General features: G+C 36.5%; 2 protein-coding genes across 2 annotated transcripts; both read left to right on the top strand.

Moving 5' to 3' along the window:
- The first annotated feature begins 1,412 nt into the window (after window positions 1-1,412).
- LOC121805454 lies at window positions 1,413-5,071 on the top strand. Its single transcript, XM_042205303.1, has 15 exons — window positions 1,413-1,612; window positions 2,006-2,117; window positions 2,221-2,335; window positions 2,450-2,596; window positions 3,077-3,181; window positions 3,326-3,409; window positions 3,486-3,601; window positions 3,752-3,853; window positions 3,937-4,050; window positions 4,139-4,195; window positions 4,293-4,359; window positions 4,432-4,485; window positions 4,561-4,635; window positions 4,730-4,765; window positions 4,836-5,071. The coding sequence occupies exons 2-15, from the start codon at window positions 2,083-2,085 to the stop codon at window positions 4,950-4,952; spliced, it is 1,224 nt and encodes a 407-aa protein (XP_042061237.1). The 5' UTR covers window positions 1,413-1,612; window positions 2,006-2,082; the 3' UTR covers window positions 4,953-5,071.
- Window positions 5,072-9,703: 4,632 nt separating this feature from the next.
- On the top strand, window positions 9,704-12,475 carry LOC121805455. Its single transcript, XM_042205304.1, has 2 exons — window positions 9,704-10,392; window positions 11,085-12,475. Exon 2 carries the CDS (start codon window positions 11,100-11,102, stop codon window positions 12,174-12,176), a length of 1,077 nt encoding a protein of 358 aa, XP_042061238.1. The 5' UTR covers window positions 9,704-10,392; window positions 11,085-11,099; the 3' UTR covers window positions 12,177-12,475.
- The last annotated feature ends 6,018 nt before the right edge of the window (window positions 12,476-18,493 follow it).

Here is an 18,493-nt window from a genome sequence, read left to right as displayed (position 1 = left end):
AGGTCGACATCATCACCGCCTCGCTGAGCACCTACCAATCCATGAACGGTAAGTCGTTCAAATATCTTAACGTTTGGCAGGAGACGCGGACGCACCCGAAGTATAAGGGAGGCATAACATCCTCCTCTAGCGGCTCCTCCAAACGCTCACGGGTCGGCATCCCTATCCGACGCCGGCGAAGAAGTGGCTAGCCAACTCGCCGAAGCTAACTTGGGTAGCCCCGATGCCCAACCAAGCGGTTCCCGACGCCGACCGCAAGGTAGGAAGAAGGCGGCGGCCGAACGACGTCGCGCCGCGACTCCATCTGCCCCTGCTCCCGAACCCGCACCCTATGTTCCACCTCCACCCCCGAACAACTCGTTGTGGGCCCTTTTGGCCCAACTCAATATGGCCGATAGGTCAACTATGACCCCCACGCAACTTCAAACGCACGAGTCCATGATATTGGGTCTCCAAAAACAATTGGGGTTGGTGCCGCCGGATGCGTAGTCTTCCTCGGGTTATATTAGCCAATAATTATGTAATTTTTAATTTTTAGGAGTTTAATTATGTAATTTTTAATTTTTAGTATTTTAATTATGTAATTTTTAATTTTTAGGATTTTAATTATGTCTTTTTATTTTATTTGTAATTTGTTATTTTTATTGTGGTTTTTTTAATGAATTTTAGTATTATGAAAATGTTTTTGTGTAATTGAATTTTATATTAATTGTGCTCGTCCTTGCGGAAGAGCACAGTTGTGGGTGTTGTGCTCTTGCCAGAGAGCAGGCATGAATAGTACCGCCCGGGCCCACAACCGTGCCGCTGGCAAGAGCACGGTTGTGGATGCTCTAATGTGGCAGGAGGAGTTTGTGGCTAGACTATGACTGAGTTATTCCTATGGTGGATGCTCTTAGCTTAACCATAAGTCCATGACATATTCTATAGTGTTTATGGAGTATTATTTTGCATCTAAAACATCACAAATTTTAAATACTCTGTATAATTTCCTTATACTCCCTCCGTTTTTTAAAAATATGAATTTTGGAAACAACACTAAGTTTTAATACTATAAAATTGATAAAGTACGAAAGATTGCACTGAAAAAATGAGTAAATAAGAAAGAGAAAGAGACCAAATAGTGAAAATAGTATTAATGGATTGTGTGGTCTATTTTTTGAAATGGAGAGTTTTTATTTTTAGAAAACAAACTAATAAAAGAAAGAATATTTGTTCTTAGGAAATGGAGCGACTATAATTTACGAAGTAAAATAAAAATAATGATAGCTATTGTAGTAGTAATTTTTATAAGTTGGTTTTAATATAAATTTTAGACTGAATAACGATAAAGCCGATAGGCCCCACAAACTAATTTGTCTACAGAGTAATCAAAATCGAAACTCATAGTAAATCGCAATAATTGCAGTGGGCTCTGCTTTTACCATCTCATTCATTTCATAATAGCAATCCCCCCTTTTGCTTTGGGGGATTTCCTATCATTGTCATTTTTTGTCATTTCTCTGCTTTTCCCACCTTCGAATTTGTGCCTTTTGTAGCTCAATTTCAGCATTCCAGATTCCTGAAAACCTCGGACTCGGTCGGCCCCCTATCAGATTCAAGATTCCTGAAAAAGGTGACACCCAAATGCCCTACATTATAATTCCATCAATGATTGAATTTTAATTCTTGCCCATTTCGTTTAAAGATTGAATCCTTTTGTTTTGTTCTTGTGTTTCCATTTTTTCTGGAAGGAGGGATTTTGTGTAAATGACTAAATGGGATATTTGTGCATATTTCAAATGAGCCATAAAATTCTGTTATGTATTTTTGTCTTTTGACGGTGGGCTGTTATTGACCCTATTGGTTGTGAATGATGATATTTGTGGGCATTTTGATTTTCTGTGATCAGCTTTTGTGGTGTTGGAATTTCCTAAAATAGAATCTGTAATTCTTAAAGGAATGGAATATGGTGTTGGATTGAATGTTTTTTTTTTCTTCTGAAAATGGATTCTTTATTTCTTTTAAGGAATGGAATCTTGAGAGATAGTGGTGTGTGAAATTTGGTGCATTGGCTGCTCATCTGCTGCAAAGATTGTGAGCAGAATGGGCACCCCTATACGAAGGACCGCGAATTCTAGGTAATTTTTTAGCTCAAGAATCGCCCGTTTAAGATAAAAAAAACTGCTGAATATGCTGGGCCCGATTGCGAGTAAATGGTGACGTGGTTCCTGGATTTTGCAGTGGGTGGCATTTGAGAAGAACAAATGAAACAATGAGGCTTATTATCACAACTTTTGTGGGGATTGTATTTGGCTTCTTTTTAGGTGTATCTTTTCCTACACTTTCATTAACAAAGGCAGGGAGACTTGGCTTTTACTCTTCTCAATTCCTTTACTTATTTGCTTCCTTTCAATTTCTTACACTCAGTGTTTGCATTTTGGTGAGATGGTTTGTGTTGTATGCTTTGTAGGTTAACTTATCATCAAACATATTTCCTTCTGTTGATCTCACTTACATTGAGGACAAGTACTCGGGTCTCTCGACTCAAGCACTTTTGAATGTATGGTCAGCTCTTAAAGGAAGGAGAGTCGTCTCGTGCAAATATAACGACACTAAGGTAAGTAATTCCATTTTGGACATGGTTTCATAAAATTTACACTAAAGCAGAGCTTGCCTCGTCGTAAATATTTATCACACAGTTTTAGTTGCAATGGTAAAAGCTGCAGCTTCTAATAGCAGTGAATCTGAAACATTTCAGAATAATGTTATATGCTTTAATGAGGGATTTTTGCATACTACTTCTATATCTTGATTAGGTTATGTGTTTGGTATGAATTATTCGAATAATTCATGTTAAGGATTCATCTGATTTCTTGATTTCAACACTTTTAGGCTTGTAATCGACGTGACCTAATCTTGAATTGAACTCTTTATGTATGTCTGAATTGACTTCTTTCTCAGCCTTGTCTTGAATAAGCCCATATGGGCGAAAACGCAGAAACATGTGTGTTCCTCTTAAAAACTGTGCTATCTTTGGTGTCCGACTCGAACAAATTTCAAGCGTTCTCATTTTCTTAGTGTGGGCAATTCTTTGCAGATCTGGGTTCCAACCAATCCTCGAGGTGCAGAGAGACTACCACCTGGTATTCTAGTAGCTGACTCTGACTTTTACACTCGCAGATTATGGGGTGTTCCTGGTGAGGTATGTATTCTTCAGCCAAACTTAATCGCGTGTGTAACTTTCAACTTCTTGAGAATGAAAACACGTTGTGTTACACTTATACCAGCATGCTCGTTTCCATGTGAATTATGTTTCGTTGTCTAATAAGGAGGCTTGACATTGCAGGACCTAATTGTTAAACCAAGATATCTCATGACCTTTACTGTTGGTTATGACCAGAAAAACAACATCGATGCTGCAGTAAAGAAGGTAAACTCGAAGGCCGTCCTGTGCTCTCTCTACTAAGCAGGCATTTTTATAGAAATTCCTGACAAAAGTTGTGCAGTTGACAGAGAATTTCCAAGTTCTGTTGTTTCACTATGATGGCCGGACAAGCGAATGGGATGAATTCGAGTGGTCGAAACGTGCTATACACGTGAGCACAATGAAGCAAACCAAATGGTAATTTGTAAAGCAATTCCTTGAATTCCTTCTGGCCTTTGTGTGTTTGGAGACATTTATTAGTTTGTGCAAAACCAGGACTCAATAGAAGTTAATATGTTCAGATGCAATGCAATTATCCCTATATTAAATCATTCAACATAATACTAGGTGGTACGCGAAGAGATTCTTGCACCCCGACATCGTGGCTCCATATGACTATATCTTCATCTGGGATGAAGATCTAGGAGTTGAGAACTTCAACCCAGAGGAGTGAGTCAGAAATAGGCTGCTTCAACTTTCATTTTATGAAGCTCGAACCAAATTGTTCACTGATGCTTTCTTCCACATGACAGATATATAAAGCTAGTGAGGAAGCACAAGCTCGATATTTCACAGCCCGGTTTATCCCCCGATAGTGGTATGACGTGGGAGATGACAAGAATGCGTGAGGATACCGAAGTCCATAAGTACGTGTCATTCAAAGCTTCATCCGAAAATAAGCTGCCTAATGAGTGTCATGTTTTGTCAATCTAAAGATTACTCTTTTACTTATAGGGACACGGAGGAAAGGCCTGGCTGGTGCGCAGATCCTCATCTACCACCCTGTGCAGCGTATGTGAATGAGACAAGAAAAGCATTTGTTCGAAGATCCATTTTTTACTCATATACAGTTCAAACATTCTACTTATTGAGATATTTTTGTGTGCAGATTTGTGGAGATCATGGCCCCCGTTTTCTCTCGGGATGCCTGGCGTTGTGTATGGCATATGATCCAGGTATTTACGCAACATTCCTTGAACACGCTCCTCCCTCTCAATTTTTGACGATTCGAAATTACAATGGCGCAGAATGACTTGGTCCATGGATGGGGTCTTGATTTTGCTCTTAGAAAATGTGTAGAGGTTAGCTATCACTTTCTATATATCATGAAAACACACTTCCTTCCTCTCTCCTCTAACTCTCTCTGTGTAAAATAGCCTGCTCATGAGAAAATAGGAGTTGTGGATGCTCAATGGATAGTGCATCAAACAGTTCCTTCACTAGGGAATCAGGTAAACATGCTTAATCTTATAAACAATAGGTCTTACCAACACATCTTCAACGAGTCCTTGACTCAATAGCACGAGTTTTTTTTGTCATATGCAGGGTCAAGCTGATCAAGGCAAGGCGCCATGGGAAGGGGTAAGAAACCACATGTGTTTATGCATTGCACGAAAAAGTAGTTAAACATAATTTTGTTTTGTTGACTTAGGTGAGGGAGAGGTGTAGGAACGAATGGACTATGTTTCAAGATCGGCTGAATGCAGCTGAGAAAGCGTATTTTCAGGCCATGGGCATCGATCCTCCTAACTCCACAGCTAGTCGTTAGGCATTCTAGTTTCGATGGGTTTTTTGTATGTATGAATCAACCGTGCTTCGTCTTCTATTCTCGACTGTATTTTTGTAGCCGTTTTCAGGAAAGGGCAGTGGCGTATTCAGGAACTTTAATTCGGGGGTACGATATTTTCATTAGAGTATCACTATAGGCGGACAGCCCCAATAGTCCCGCCCCCTTTTTTTTTACGCCCCCAGTTTATTTGTCCGCGCTCACAAAAATAGTTGTCCGCAGCTATAAGGTGGACACTTTCAATAGCCCCAAAATTTTTTATTTCAATTATAATTAAAATTATCGGACTATACGTAATTAGAAAAAAAAACGGCTATAATTAAATAAATTAAAATTAAACACTAAAATTTTCGTCGTATTAAAGTAATGGTAAAATTATACAACGAAAATTTAATTTATAGAAAATCACAATGTTCTTCACGCTGCGCCACCTCCCCTACGTGCCCAAACTTCTTCAATCAAATCGGCCTGGAGTGTGGTATGTGATGTGCTCCTGCGCATATCAGTGAAACGTTGGAGCAAATATTCATTACTACGTGGTACACCCATCTGTATTGGCACGGAGGCAACATCGTGACTTGTACTTGCGCCATCTTCCGGTGCCCATCGCTCTGCAGCAAATCCTTCATCTTCTATTATCATATTGTGCAATATGATACATGTTAACATAATATTCGCGACATCATCTTCGTGCCAACCTCGTGTCGGACACCGTATAATGGCCCATCGCGCTTGGAGCACACCAAAAACTCGCTCAACATCCTTCCTAGCAGCCTCTTGTTTTCGCGCAAAATATTGTTTCTTCGGTCCAACCGGTTGGCGAATTGTCTTGACGAATACGGACCACCGAGGATATATCCCATCTGCCAAATAGTATCCCCTATGATACTGCGTTCCGTTGGCTACGAAGCTGATTTCTGGACCCTCCCCCCAGCACTCATCATTGAAGAGAGGCGATGAATGAAGAACATTGATGTCGTTGTTCGAGCCTGCAACACCGAAATACGCATGTCAGATCCGCAAACGGTAGTCAGCAACGGCTTCTAGAATCATCGATGGACCTTTGCTTTTGAAACCAGTTGTGAACTGGCCTTTCCACGCCACCGGGCAGTTTTTCCACTCCCAATGAATGCAATCGATGCTTCCCAACATCCCTGGGAAACCGTGAACCGAACCGTGCATATCTAGCAGTCTCTGGCACTCATCAGGAGTGGGCTTTCGTAGGAACTCCAGACCAAATATTTCCCAGATCCCCTTACAAAACTGCCTGAGCACCGTTAGACTAGTCTCACCCATCTGTAAGTATTCGTCAAACATATCAGCCGGTCCGGCATAGGCAAGCTGCCTAATTGCAGCGGTGCATTTATGCAAAGTAGACAGCCCGATCCGGCCAGTGCAATCACTCCGGAGGGTGAAGCACCGGTACCGCTCTGCCAAATTCGTCGCTATATGGTTGAAGAGTCGTTGCGACATTCTGAATCACCGACGGAAAATCTCGGGTGGATAACATGGGTTATCCACAAAGTAGTCCTCCATTAGACGTTGGTGCGCTCCGCTATGGTCTCATTGGATGGTCCGACGGCGAGTAATCGCACGAGAGATCGCGGTCTCCGCGATCTTCGCCGCGCGCGCCGCATCCTCCTTGTCGGCCTGGTTCTGCACCTCTTGAATCAAAGAATTCCACGCGTCGTTCCACAAATCGTCCATTTTAAATATCAATGGAATCCACAAATTTTAGTGAGAGAAAGTATGAGTGAAGAATTGGAATGGTGTGAAAATAATGAGTGAAATGAGGTGTATTTATAGGTAAATTAAATTGAATTTAAAAAAAAAAATCGTCCGCCGCAAACCGCCCCGCCGCCCCGTGATAGGCGCGTCCTCGCACAATTCTCGCCGAAGGGCCTTCCGCCCCATTTTTTTGTCCGCTTCGGGGCTGACGCCCCACCCACTATAGACCGCCCTGTCTTCGCCGCTTCCGGGGCGGCCGACGCGCCTATACTATAGTGGATGCTCTTACCTTAGACCTTTAAAATTCGATCGATCATTTTTATTTCATTTTGTTAAATAAAATACTAGTAAATCTTTTGATCATAAATTATTCATACAACCAGCAGGGGCGTAACGCAGTTGGTAATGGATGGGCAGATCTAGCTGCAATGAGCCTTCTCCTTGGGAGATGAGATTCTGGCAGTCAGTGGGTTAAGGCCTCCCCCTTAACGGGCTACTGCGTACCTTGATTTAACCCCTCACATGATGTCGTCGCCTTTTTTGCTGCAATAAATTATTCATACAAAGTACTTTCTATTTTTGAAAAACAAAATAAAAAATATACTCCATAATTAAACAATTGATAAAATATTTGTGAATTTTATTAATAGGAATATAATAAAAAAAGAAAAAATCAGTTATTCATATTACTTAAAAGTCTTATATAGTAAAATGTAATAATTACAAAACAAATAGAAATATAATAACTTCAAAATAGAAAGTAGAATAAATTAATTACAGCAAAATACTTAAATCTCCGATAGAATATTACTACAAGTAAAAAGGAGTAAAATTAAAATACAACAACTAAAAAATAAAATGCAGCAAAATAAAAGGGAATATGTAGTTGAATCGAATAAGAAGACAAATAGGCAATCTTCTAAATAGAATGGAGAAAATACGCATTCTTCAAAATAGAATGAAGAGCAAACAAATCCAAGAAAATATAACTGTAAAAAGCTCACAACCAGGAATTGAACTTAAGTTGGTTAGTAGAGCAAGTGGCTTACTACCGCTGGACTACACAGGTGTGATTGCAGTAGCATTACAATATATGCTTAAGGCATCAAGTTTTGGGGTACCCCTTGTTCTACCCGAGATACGCCAGCAGGTCAGATGGACTGAGGCTATTGGTCTTACTATTATTAGTCAGTTTTGTTAGGATTTATTCTTTGTACCATAGAAATATTGTGTGTAAATACATAGATGTAGGATCTTATAGGTGAGGTTTTGATAAAGTTCTGTTGTATGGGGGTCACAGGCTATAGGGTAGTCGGTTTTAGAGAATCCTTTTGATAATTCCGGTTGATATTAATTCTGTGTAATGTTAATATGTAGAAATCGGAAGTGATGATGAGTGGTGTTGGTGGTGCGATGTTTTGCATTTCTATTTCTCATTCGCCGTTGGCGAATTTTTATGGAAATTTTGATGAAGGCGTTGGATTCTTATCTAGGATTTATTTGGAGCGAGAATGTATGATTGATTATTTGGTTTATTTGTGTTGTAAGTATTATATTTAATGTATAAATTTAATTATTTAATAATGGTATATTTTAGTAAATTTATAATTTATGGTGTAAATTATATCTGTACCATATCTTCCCATTTGCTATAAGTTTGTTATTTTGTGATGGCCTATTATATATTTCTAAAATTAATTTTGTTATTAATGTATTGATGATAGGTCTAATAGTTCATTTTATTCTCTATGTAATTATGAATAGTTTGTGTCAGTAAGTAACTTAAGTTATTTTTTTCCCCATAATTTAACTCACAATATGATATGAAATTTTTGCCTAATTATATTTCAATTTTTAAGTCATTGTTTTCACACAATTATTTTTTATAAATGTAACATAATTTATTAATTAATTCTTAACAATATTGTGTTGCTTTTGTTGATTTCATAATTAAATGAATCATATTTCTTTTTTTCTTTTTTTTATAATTTTCAATAAATATCTCATTTCATTTTTACTATTTTTTTTAAGTAAAATGTGTTGGTAGAATATGTAGTCCACTTCCAAGTAATCAAGAAATTTTTAAAACAAGAAAATAAAAAATGAAATATTCTTATGCTCTGAAAATATTGTTAATTTATAAGATCGATGTGTTTTATATTAAAGCCAATTCATAATATAATATAATTTTCATATTATTCAATAATATTCCACTTCCATAAAATGACTAAATGGATGCTTCATTTTTACTCATTATGTACAGCTCGGTATTAAATAGTCCATCTGTTCCATAACAAGAGTCTTGTCTTGTTATTTATGTCCGTCCAACAATAAGAGTCATATTTCACTTTTAATAGTAAGTAAGTCCTACATTCCACTACTAATTTATTCCACTCACATTTTATTATAAAATTAATATATTTAACTAAGACTTATATTTATTAACTTATTCCATCTATTTTTTTATATTTTTTAAATTCATGCTCAAACCAAATATGACACATATTGAGAGACAGAGAGAATAATTAATGGTAGTAATTTATTATGACATAAAACAAAATACTTAGATTCTTCATTCATATCATAATCATTGCTATTTGGAAAATTCGAATATAAGAGTGCAGTAGTACTATATGTCAAATAATAGGATGCTTATATTAATTTTCCTCCGAAAACCAATTATTATTCAAGATTTCTTTTTTCTCTCTATATCTATACATTTCCACATAATGATTATAAGTTTATAACAGTAAAGCATTAGAAGTAACTCGAATTAAATACGCAAACCAATCACATCCACATTTTCCATTGCTCATATCATATTTAAATAGAAATAATATAAATCCAATTACCAACTTTATCCAAAAAATTGCGTAATTTTAGTTAGTGATAATCCAGCATAAATTCAGTTTATCAAGTTTTACTGCTTACATTTTAACCAAATTTATGAGGAAAATATAAAATAGAAATAGGCATGCAGCCTCCACCTTACTTACACCTTCTTTCCATCCTTCCTTCTTCGCTATCAATTCAATTCGATTTGTCCATTTCTGATTTCATTTTTCCCCAATCGTTAATTATAGTATTAATCCCAATTCCCCAAACGCCATTTTCTTCCAATTTAATTGCTCATTATTTCATCATTCCATTCCCTCTCAAGAAAATTTGCGAAAAAAGATACTCCTTTTATATGAGAGGCAGGGGCGGATCTAGTAAAGTGCTAGGAGGGGCATTTGCCCCGCTTCCAAATTTTTTCTCCATATATATATTGTATGTATAAAATTTATTTTTTTAATTTTTCGTTAATTGCTCCTCCTCAAATTTTTAAATTTTCTTCATAGATAAATTTGCCCCCTTTCCTACAAATTCTTGGCGAGAGGAGAGGGAGAGAGAATAAGGAAACTGGTGATATACACAGCCAACCCTTTGTCGACGAGGATTGCCCGTTTTGGGGAAATCAAATTCTCCCTGTTTTCTCTCTCCAAAACTGTGTCTTTTCTCTCTCTAGAGGAGTCTCCTTTTTTCACCATTATTATTAAATTTTGTATATACTTTTTTTCTTTTCTCTCCGCTTATTTTATGATCACGATTTTTGGTGTGGAAGAGGCATTTGTACAGAGAGAGGGAGAGATTTTGAAATAGAAAAAAGGAGTTTTGGGCTCTCTTCTCTCTCTTCTTTTGCTGTTGTTACAAGGTAAGTCACATTTCTTGTTTTTGCTTCTATTGATTTAAGGGTTCATGTTTAATCAACAAGGGCTTGTGTTCTTGCTCATTTTCTACGTATTTGATTTGATTTGATTTTGTTTCTTGTGGGGTGCAATCTTTATGTGTTTCTTTCATTGATATTTTGAGGTACAACTGTTCTTGAATTAGCTTTATGAGTTTACATTGCTGAAAATGGCATTTTTGCTTGATCCAAAATAGCTCATTTTGTTGAGAAATAAGCAAATATGTTGTGCAATATAATCTTCAAGATGTGCCCTTTTAATAAAAAGAACTGGCTTGTTTTGTTGATGGCATTGTTTCTGTTGAGGAGAATCCAATAAAAGTTCATATTGTTCACAAATAGACATATGTGTTGTGCAATATCAACATCATTCCTTATTATAAACATAAATGCTTTGTTTTTGTTGTTGATTATAATGAATATATAGGATGGCATTGTTGCTATTGGGGAGAATCCATAAACAATTCAAATTGTTAAGAAATAAGCAAATGTGCAATGCAATATCAAGATTTTCCCTTTTTATATGCTTTGTGACTTTGAATATATGTTTTCATTTTTAATGTTGAGAAGAATCCACAATTGTGCATATTGCTAACACATAAAGTGTTCTGCACTAATCTCCCAAATTCATCAAGAGATTCTTGTTTTTCAATATGCAGCCTGCACTCTTGAGCATGTCGAGAGTCCGGTGGTCATTTCTAGGGCTCGATTTGAGGGCCTTGCTCTTCCTATGTCTAGTCATTCCCTCCGGCATAGTTGGCATATACCTCCACGGCCAAAAGATAACCTATTTCCTCCGGCCGTTGTGGGAGTCCCCTCCGAAGCCCTTCATAACACTAACTCACTACTACCACGAGAATGTGTCGATGGAGACTCTATGCAGGCTTCACGGGTGGGGGGTCCGGGACTTCCCTAGGCGCGTGTATGATGCTGTCCTCTTCAGCAACGAGGTCGACATGCTCAAGATCCGGTGGAAGGAGATGCATCCTTACATATCACAATTTGTGCTGCTCGAGTCGAACTCCACCTTCACAGCCCTCCTGAAGCCCCTCAACTTTGCCTTGAACCGGGACAGGTTCAAATTCGTTGAGCCTAGGCTGACTTATGGCATGATTGGCGGGAGGTTCAAGAAAGGCGAGAACCCCTTCATTGAGGAGGCATACCAGAGGCTGGCCCTCGACCAGCTGCTGAGGATCGCTGGGATAGAAGACGACGACCTCCTTGTCATGTCGGACGTTGATGAGATCCCTAGCAGGCACACCATTGATCTACTGAGATGGTGTGACGACATTCCTCAAGTCCTCCACCTCCAGTTGAAGAACTATGTCTACTCGTTCGAGTTCTTGTATGATCTCCGGAGCTGGAGGGCCTCGGTCCATAGGTACCAAAGAGGGAAGACGAGGTATGCTCATTACCGCCAAGCGGACCTCCTCCTAGCCGACTCTGGATGGCACTGCAGCTTCTGCTTTCGTTACATAAGCGATTTCGTGTTCAAGATGAAGGCTTATAGCCACACGGATCGAGTGAGATTCTCTCACTACCTCAGCCCTGAAAGGATTCAAGAACTGATATGCAAAGGTGCTGATTTGTATGATATGCTACCGGAGGAGTACACGTTTAGAGAGATCATCGGGAAAATGGGCCCGATTCCTCACTCACACTCGGCTGTTCATCTCCCCGCGTTCCTTCTTGAGAATGCAGACGAGTACAAGTACCTTTTGCCCGGGAACTGCATAAGGGAGAGTGGTTGAGGATGGAAGCCTCGGATTCTTGAAATGCAACGGGGCAAGGGAGACGAGAAGGGGACTAGTGTAGGGACTAGACATATTCATCTTTGCTCCGATTTGGAAGACCTCTCTCCCTCGCTCGCTCGCCTTGTTTGGTTTGCTTGCTTTCATCAACGATGTTTCAGTCATTTGTTTTATTGAATTTTTAATGCTTACATTGTAGAGTCTATTTATCAAGGTATGATTTGTATCTTGGCTTAGGATTTCTGATATGCTAATAAAGTTGGTGGCTGCTCCTCTACTATTCTTTTATTTACTATAAACTATGCATCTCACTCATGATGATTCAGTGTATATAATACTATCAAATTACTACGTAACATGATAAATAAAAATTAAAAAAAATTCTTTATTAAAATCTGCCCTGAAATATTGATTAAAATCTTTTAAATATTTAATACTTTAAAAAAATTGCAAACACGCATCAGCAGTAATACTCATGCCACAATGAGTGATGATTAAACTCTAGATTAAGTTTAACACGAATGAAGAATTTAAAAAAATTAACATAACGAGTGAATGGATTTATAATCCAAAATGACTTGTAGCTAAATTTAAAACTTTAGTTATGGTTCGATTTTTTTTAATATAAGTTATAAATTTAATTATTAAAATGACTTTTTCAATCTGTTTGCACTTTTTGATGAATTAATTATTCATCGAACATTGCACGACTTCTCATATTTGTATATGTTAGTTTTTGAATCATTTTTTTCTTTATTGGAATTTTTATATTCTTTACTATTTTTGTATAATTTATTCATAACTAAGGTCCAGTATATGTATTTTATTTTTAACGATCTTATTTAGTTAAAAGTTATTTAAATAATTAAATTTATAATTTTTAATATTAAAAACTTCAAATTATAATCAAAATCAAATTTAGCTATAAAATATTTTGATAATTAAATATATAATTGTAATTTTTATAATTAATATATTTAATACTATCATACTAGTATATTTTACATTAATTTTTTACTTTCTAAAAGTTTAAAAGAAATAGAGCAAAATAGGATTTGACATAAAGTGCTTGAAAAAGTACTCTTTATCTTTTTTTTAAGAGTGAACTACATGTTTAGTCCATATAAACTGAAACAGTACTCTTCATCTTTAGGTGGCCACTTCTCAACTGTTCTTTTATACATAAAACTAGTATTACACCTGTGCTATACACAACACATTTTGTTCTGTTTAAATTATGAAATATTTATTTAAAATAAGAAACAATACAATTATATGAGTCAAAAATTAATAAACGCATTCAATATTACATTTGATAAAACTAGAGAATTTTGTTAAAATAAAATTGTGATATAGTATACAAAAGCATGTGTCAAAAAATTGTAATAAGAATAAAATTACTATATAATGATAGTGTGACTCATCCTAGAAGCACACACAATACACAAAACATTTTGCTAAAATATTAAAATTAAGTTATAACGTTAGAATTTAAATGGCCAATCATAAATAGCATTTAATCAAGTTAATTTTACATTATCTGATTCTTATACACAAATACACTAATACATTAATAAAAAAGAATGATAAAAACTGAATTAAGAAAAACATATCTATCTGTTATCAAACATGCTAATATCCTTTATTTTAATGTCGCTTAGAGTATCAAGCATGTCAATATCCCACCCAGCCTGCACCTACCCCCTCTCCTTCATGCATATACTTTAATTTTTAATTATTTTCGAAAGTATTATTAATTAAAGTAAGTGGTATAACTTTTTTATTAAAGCAACTAATTAGCTAATTGACTAATCTAATCTTTTATTATATATATATATATAGGGTCATGATCTATGGCAAACACCTCTTAACCATATAACTAGAGAACAAATAATAGCCACAAGATCAAAAAAATCAAGGGCTAATATTAATTTTCGAATTTAATGAGATATTAGCTCCCTCAATCACAAATTTACTCCATAATAACAAGTCAGGGGTATTATTGTCATTGCAGACCGAATTAAATCCAAAATCATGTTAGGTGCAAAATTGAATTCATTGAGAAATTCATTGAGAAACGACGATGAGAGGGAAGGCAAGTAGGAGGATGAGGCTGCGGAGGAGGCGGCTGACCTCGATCGCCACGAGCGTGAAGTAAGGGAAGGAGGAGCGGGAGATCAGGAGCGTTCCGTCGAGATCCGCCGTGATTGAGTGGCGGTTCGAGCTGTAGGTGGTGGAGCCGTAGACGATGGAGGTGCAGTCGGCGTAGAAGGTGGCGGCTCTCTCGATGAAGCTGATCGGCATCAACGGCCTTGAATTGAGCGGACTTGGCTTCAGCTGATCCATTTGATTTTGGTTTCTGCGAAAGCTGTGTACAAATTAGTTTTTAATTAATATCGTAATAGTATTGTTGATACGCTTAACCATATTGTAATTGAAGTCACTTTAGCTATTCATAAAAAAACATGAAAAACATAAAAACACCAGGTGCGAAGAAGCGAAAATCTGCCAAGAAGAAGAAGGAATATCAAATTCATTCCAACAATCACTTTTGTAAACAAGAGTGAAGTAAAATCACAATAAGAGTGATGTGTTTTGTAAATAAGAGTGAAGTAAAATCACAATAAGAGTAATGTGTTTTGTAAACAAGAGTGAAGTAAAATCAGAATAAGAGTGATGTGTTTTGTTAACAAGAGTGAAGTAAAATTAGAATAAGAGTGATGTGTTTTGTAAACAAGAGTGAAGTAAAATCAGAATAAGAGTGATGTGTTTTGTTAACAAGAGTGAAGTAAAATCAGAATAAAAGTGATGTGTTTTGTTAACAAAATCACAATAAGAGTGATGTGTTTTGTTAACAAGAGTGAAGTAAAATCACAATAAGAGTGATGTGTTTTGTAAACAAGAGTGAAGTCAAATCAGAATAAGAGTGATGTGTTTTGTAAACAAGAGTGAAGTGTTTTCTGAACAAGAGTGAAGTGTTTTGTGAACAAGAGTGAAGTAAAATCAGAATAAGAGTGATGTGTTTTGTGAACAAGAGTGAAGTAAAATCAGAATAAGAGTGATGTGTTTTGTGAACAAGAGTGAAGTGTTTTCTGAACAATAGTGAAGTGTTTTGTGAACAAGAGTAAAGTAAAATCAGAATAAGAGTGATGTGTTTTGTGAACAAGAGTGAAGTGTTTTCTGAACAAGAGTGAAGTGTTTTGTGAACAAGAGTGAAGTAAAATCAGAATAAGAGTAATGTGTTTTGTGAACAAGAGTGAAGTAAAATCAGAATAAGAGTGATGTGTTTTGTGAACAAGAGTGAAGTAAAATCAGAATAAGAGTGATGTGTTTTGTGAACAAGAGTGAAGTGTTTTCTGAACAAGAGTGAAGTGTTTTGTGAACAAGAGTGAAGTAAAATCAGAATAAGAGTAATGTGTTTTGTGAACAAGAGTGAAGTAAAATCAGAATAAGAGTGATGTGTTTTGTGAACAAGAGTGAAGTGTTTTCTGAACAAGAGTGAAGTGTTTTGTGAACAAGAGTGAAGCTTGGTTTTTCTTTCTTTCTTTTAAATAATAATTCTTTTATATTATATAAATAAATCTGTAGAAATCATTTAATCTAAATTGAAGTAATCACAATTCACATATAATAATTGATTGCCTTCATTTCATACATAATCAAAACTTATGCAAATAAACCCGAATGCCTCAAACTCAGGGCAATCAAAACTCACTGCCTTTTGTGAATTTTATGAATCAACTTTAAACTAAGCAAAAAAAACATAATCTCCTCATCATCGCCCGCCCTAATTTCCAGCATCTCCGCATCGAGATCGGCCAGCAAATTCGTTACAAATCCACATAATTCGAACTCCACGCTTATTGTTTAGCTAACTGCGCCAATTTCCACCCTACCGCTGCAAGGCATCGCAGTTATCGGGCACCGGTGAGTGCCACGGCGACCGCGGAACTGGCGACGGCGTTGCTGCTGATGATGCATCAAAATCCGCAACTCCTCCTCCAGGCTGCTCCAGAGCTCCCTCTCTAGCTCCACGTTTCTCTGCCGAAGCGCCTCCGACGCATTACGGTGGCGGTCAGAGATCGACACACGGTGGCGGTCAGATTGTGGAGTAATTTGATCGCAGATTTGCATGTTTTGATCGCAGATTTAAATTAGGAAAGCAATTTCCAAAATTACCCTCAGCATATTTTCTTTATTTAAAATAAATAATATTTGTTCCATTAAGATGTGTGGCTGAGATTTGTTCTCTAGTTATACACTTAAGATTAGTTATACATTGATCACTACTCTATATATATATATATATATATATATATATATATATATATATATATATATAGGGAGATGATCAAAATAAGTATGTGTTTAAATCCAGAAATGCAGACCAAATCTCAGCCCTAGGATTAGATGATCTAATGGTCAATAATTAACCAAAAACACGGAAGGTCATAATTAAGCAATTTTAGGTCATATTATAATATTTGGATTTAATGTCATACTAAGATCGTTTTAGGTCATGCTTTGTTAGCATGACCTACAAATTACCTAATTATGACCTAAAAGTGTCCTAATTATGATATTGTTCTGCGTTTCTGTATTTAAATCCAGTTTTGCATAGATCAAAACCCTATATATATATATATATATATATATATATATAGGGTTGCGTTAAAGATAGAACCATTCTTAAGTGTAGAACCTAGAACTCTACATATTTTATTCATTGGATGAGGAAAAAATGACGGTCAAGATTAAAAATCATACATATTAGACTATGTTTTCACGACATTCCGGACTCAACATGTGAAAAATCATACATACATACATATATATATATATAGTGATGTATGACAAATACACCTTAACCAAATAACTAGAAAACAAATCATAGCCACAAGATCAAAAAAATCAAGGGCTAGTATTAATTTTCGAATTTAAGGAGATATTAGTTCCATTAATCATAAATTTACTCTATATTAAAAATGCAGGGGTATTATGGTCAAAAGTACAGATCATAATTTATAATAAAAATGTGGGGTGCTCGGTGGTGGAGCCGTGGGCGGCGGTGGTGTGCGGGTTCGTGGCGGCGGTGGTGCTGATCGGGAGCAACAGGCTGGCGGAGAAGGTGAAGTTCGACGACCCGCTGGACTTCTTCACCATTGCCACCTTTGATTTTTCCAAATATGAAATTCATGAACTTCTTCACCTTGGGGCTTGCATCTTCCCCGAACACGTCGAAGAGCGTCGGCCGCAGCTTCCCCACATCGATATCTTCCTTGCCAGTTTTCTGCTTCAGCAACTCGATCAGCGTTGAGATCGGCAGAGATTTGTTCTTCACACCTTCTACTTCTTCCCCTTCCTCGTTGTCTTTGCTTTGGCCAAGTCCAACTTTCCTACGCAGGTAGTTTTTGAAACCTCCAGATTCCTTCTCATCTTCATCATCATCATCCCCACTCTTCCTATGACTCTCTCCGATCTGCTCCTTTGATTCATCAATCAGCCCTCCGCTGTGGCACGAATCCGACACGATCGTGATCTGGAAACCGCTCGGCACTTTGTCGACCAAATCTCTGAAATCATCATGTGTTTTGTGATGTGTTTTGTGAACAAGAGTGAAGTAAAATCATAATAAGAGTGATGTGTTTTGTGAACAAGAGTGAAGTAAAATCATAATAAGAGTGTTGTGTTTTGTGAACAAGAGTGAAGAAAAATCATGATAAGAGTGATGTGGTTTGTAAACAAGAGTGAAGTAAAATCATAATAAGAGTTATGTGCTTTGTAAACAAGAGTGAAGTAAAATCATAATAAGAGTGATGTGCTTTGTGAACAAGAGTGAAGTAAAATCATAATAAGAGTGATGTGTTTTGTGAACAAGAGTGGAATAAAATCATACTAAGAGTGATGTGTCTTGTAAACAAGAGTGAAGTAAAATCATGCTAAGAGTGATGTGTTTTGTAAACAAGAGTGAAGTAAAATCATGCTAAGAGTGATGTGTTTTGTTAACAAGAGTGAAGTAAAATCATAATAAGAGTGATGTGTTTTGTTAACAAGAGTGAAGTAAAATCATGCTAAGAGTGATGTGTTTTGTTGATAAGAGTGAAGTAAAATCATAATAAGAGTGATGTGTTTTGTGAACAAGAGTGAAGTAAAATCATAATAAGAGTGGTGTGGTCTGTAAATAAGAGTGAAGTAAAATCATAATAAGAGTGATGTGGTTTGTAAACAAGAGTGAAGTAAAATCATAATAAGAGTGATGTGCTTTGTAAAGAAGAGTGAAGTAAAATTATGCTAATAGTGATGTGTTTTGTTAACAA

The sequence above is a fragment of the Salvia splendens genome, chromosome 5, assembly GCF_004379255.2.
Source record: "Salvia splendens isolate huo1 chromosome 5, SspV2, whole genome shotgun sequence".
NCBI classification, from domain to species: Eukaryota; Viridiplantae; Streptophyta; class Magnoliopsida; order Lamiales; family Lamiaceae; genus Salvia; species Salvia splendens.
The sequence above is the reverse complement of the archived record's forward strand: the minus strand, read 5'-3'. Positions and strand labels throughout refer to the sequence as shown.

Bases quoted from the DNA above. Each gene is read 5' to 3' on its own strand.
- LOC121805454 (XM_042205303.1), top strand. From the start codon at position 2,083: ATGGGCACCCCTATACGAAGGACCGCGAATTCTAG. The intron at 3,182-3,325 runs GTATGTATTCTT...TTGACATTGCAG, and splicing joins TATGGGGTGTTCCTGGTGAG to GACCTAATTGTTAAACCAAG. The intron at 4,636-4,729 runs GTAAACATGCTT...TGTCATATGCAG, and splicing joins TTCCTTCACTAGGGAATCAG to GGTCAAGCTGATCAAGGCAA.
- LOC121805455 (XM_042205304.1), top strand. From the start codon at position 11,100: ATGTCGAGAGTCCGGTGGTCATTTCTAGGGCTCGATTTGAGGGCCTTG.